Source organism: Leiobunum rupestre, chromosome 8 (assembly GCF_980474605.1).
Source record: "Leiobunum rupestre chromosome 8, qqLeiRupe1.1.hap1, whole genome shotgun sequence".
NCBI classification, from domain to species: domain Eukaryota; kingdom Metazoa; phylum Arthropoda; class Arachnida; order Opiliones; family Sclerosomatidae; genus Leiobunum; species Leiobunum rupestre.
In genome coordinates, this window is record NC_143391.1 from 24,714,671 (window position 1) to 24,718,130 (window position 3,460).

General features: G+C 41.1%; 1 protein-coding gene across 1 annotated transcript; it reads left to right on the forward strand.

Annotated features, from left to right (window-relative positions):
* The first annotated feature begins 515 nt into the window (after positions 1-515).
* LOC149932852 (trophoblast glycoprotein) lies at positions 516-2,747 on the forward strand. Its single transcript, XM_090155751.1, has one exon. The coding sequence runs from the start codon at positions 728-730 to the stop codon at positions 1,976-1,978; it is 1,251 nt and encodes a 416-aa protein (XP_090011877.1). The 5' UTR covers positions 516-727; the 3' UTR covers positions 1,979-2,747.
* Positions 2,748-3,460: the final 713 nt, after the last annotated feature.

Sequence of the window (3,460 nt, forward strand, 5' to 3'; positions counted from 1 at the left end):
AAGTAGATTTTAAGATTTCTAATTAGTGTTCTGCGCGGGGCATACGGGACTTTAACGAATGGCCGACCCATCGAAGCCACGTGCCGCCACCATTTGTGGTTTTAAAATACGAGCCTAATATTTTGCATGTCGAATTTAACCGTTCTCCTACGGCTTTGCACCTTGGAACCGCCGCTTTATGCTCGTAATAAAGGTAAAAAACCACGTGACCGGGGCAAAGTATATGGATGAGGAATCGTAGTTGGTGATAAGTAGGCACCTACGAACGGGCTACGAAACCGCAAACTTTACGGTCACTTTCTGTATGAAGGAACCGTCTAGTTACGGTAGATTGATTTAAAAAGGGAGTATAGCGTCATACGAAATACGCGGATGAGGAAACTGGTTTCTCCGAGTTCGGGGGGCCGTGGTCCGGGGGAACGCGTTGTTACCTGGGCTGAAGTTAGTCGCCGTGTTGGGTGGCAAATCCCTATCTCTCCCTCTTTTTTTCCATATTTCCTAGGCTGTATTTTAGGCCATTTGGACAAAGGAAAGACCGATACTTTTCGAGGTTTAATTTTATAGTCTTTACATTTCTTTTCGTATTCGATATCGTTGGTTAGTGAGAGTAAACTGTGGCTTCCTTCTCGTCTCAATACGTTCATCATGAGGGACAATTTGTAATGTTCGCGTCTGGTATTTCGAGGTGTGGCTTCTTTCGTTTGTGCTAGGCCTTGTCCCGTTGAAAATGATGAAGAATCGGTTCGCTATCAGCGGCCGCGGCGCCGTAAGTTCCTTCAGCGTCTTGTCGCTTTTGGTGACCGTCACAGTCACGCTGGGTGACGCTCGAACTTCAGATACCAAAGCGGATATTGCCGTTACCACCGGTTGTCCGGCTGAATTTCAAGGTCAGTGTATTTGCGGTATTCAAAATCAAGCGGGACCATACAAAGGGATGTACGTAACTAATTGCACCGACCAAGGATTCGACGATTCGGTCATGCTGCAACACGTCCCGATCGAGACCGAAATCCTCATCTTCGTCGGTAATGACATATACGATTTGCATTTCAATATCTTCGGCCACGACAATTCTTTGGTTAGACTGCGCACGGTGGATCTCTCTAGCAACCACATTCAGACTATAAAAGGGCGAACCTTCCACAATGTCAATTCGGTTCGCAAGTTGATTCTCAACGACAACGACCTTTACATAGTCAGCAAGGACTTTCATCCCCGAATGTTTAGCAACTTTGCCAACTTGGAGATTCTGGAGATGAGGAATGCGTTTTCGGACAAGGACGTCAAGGCTAACGCGGGCAAGTACTTGGTTAATCTCGCCGAAACGTTCAACGAGAGTTCCCTGGTCAACCTTAAAAGCTTGGATTTGTCCGAAAACGGCTTCGCGGATTTCCGGAACACGTCGTTCTTCCGTTCACTGCCCGCTTTGGAAAAACTGAACCTGAGGAATAATAAAATGTCCAGTTTCGACGCTGACGTCTCTGTCCTGCCGAGTTTGAAATCCCTGGATATGAGCAACAACGCTTTCCCTTATCTTCGACGCGCCACGCTGACAAGTTTGATTAGTTTTCCCCATTTGAAAATAAACTTGGCCGGAAATCCGCTGAGATGCGACTGCAGGATGAAAGACACTTATCTTTTCCTATTAAAGAACATCAACAACGTTATCGACAAGGAGGACTACATTTGCTTCGAAGGCAACCCCAATTCCAACGTCGGAAAGTCTCTCTTCGAGCTTGACCCCCGCGACCTTCACTGCGACGAACTGAAGGAGGACGCTTTCGAAGGACACTTGCACGTGTCCTACATCGTCCTGGGACTCGTTTGCGTCGTCTTCTTCATCCTGCTGATCGTCATGATCTTCAGGAATCGTAAAGTGGTCCATTCGATGGCCCTTAGAGTCTCGGAGCCCGTCCGGAATAAGTTTAACTATTCTTCGTTGGATAAGAAAGACGTCGAAGCCGAGATGGAAGTGTGACTTACTCCTGCAAATCTCTCTGACGTGTGGAAGTCGCTTCTACGTTTCCACTTTTGTAAAATTGATACCTTGTCATTTTACGACGCGAGCAAGAGCTATATATATTTATATTAACAAAAAATGTATAATTTTCTAAACGTAGTTGAAGATTTTACTAACTATAAAGGTATTTTATTTTATCGTTCTACGCGCGCGGGCCCGTGTCAAATTGAAAGGTTCGAGAGACTACCGCTTGATTCGTTAGATATTTTTCGTTTTCGGTTTCATTTCTACCGTCTTCCAATAGCATTTTATCGAATCAGCGAAACGTTAATCTTCACGAATCCTAGCTCTCTTCATTAGTCATTCTCGGTTTATTGAAGTTCTTGGAAGTAAATAAACAAACCGTCTAAGAATTATATATTCCCTATGATAGTTGCCATACGTTATCGAGTCTTGAAGGCGTAAAGGAGTTACGGGAGGTCCGCGTAATGGGATTCCCCTGACTTTACTCTTTCCTTCTAAGCTCTCGGATAACATTTCACGTTGCATTTTTAATCGTGATGACGGATTCGGGAGCACCCGTCAGAGGGTTATTGGAAAAAAGTCAATACTACTTAGTTTAAACAAAACAATGTATTTATTTATATTAATTTACATTTAAATATAAATAAATACATTCTTAGTTTATATTTAGTTTTTCTTATTTTATGTACAGTAGATTTTGTAAGTTTTAAGGAACCCAGTTTTACTGTCCCGTATCTTTTGATATATTTTTGTTAATAATAACCGATTCGATTTCTACAATAAATACTATTTTAACCTTTAAACGTCTTTTTTTTCTGGCAAATAGAATTATCGAAGGTTTAAGCTTTCCGCCTTTACCTTAGAGACATCTGACGGGAAATGAAGACACTTGGATCGTTTACCATATTCTAGAATTAATTTACAAAAAATTGAAATACATTAAGAAAAGCAAAAGCAAAACGTTCAATATAAACTGCACTTAATTTGCTAAAACATTTAGTGATAACAGTTAATATTATTCGTTCATAGATGGAAGTAGTGAGCCTATTTTTCATCAAATACGAGGGAGCAGCTGCAGTTCTAAAGGAGTGATATCAATCGCGAGGAAGAGGAAAAACAAAACGTTCAATATAAACTGCACTTAATTTGCTAAAACATTTAGTGATAACAGTTAATATTATTCGTTCATAGATGGCAGTAATGAGCCTATTTTTCATCAAATACGAGGGAGCAGCTGCAGTTCTAAAGGAGTGAAATCAATCGTGAGGAAGATGAAGCTAGGAGATAAAACAACAGGGACAAAACCTCAAGTCCTTTATATTTTATTGAAATCTTGTCGTAGCCTGAAAACAAAAATTTCGTAACACTGGAAGTATTCTGCAAATTTAAAAAAATGCTTTTCCGAAGAAAAAATAATGCGCCACGATGTGATTTACCAAAATTACTATGTCGGGAAAATATGGTTTATAAATAAGA

Bases quoted from the DNA above. Each gene is read 5' to 3' on its own strand.
- LOC149932852 (XM_090155751.1), top strand. From the start codon at position 728: ATGATGAAGAATCGGTTCGCTATCAGCGGCCGCGGCGCCGTAAGTTCC.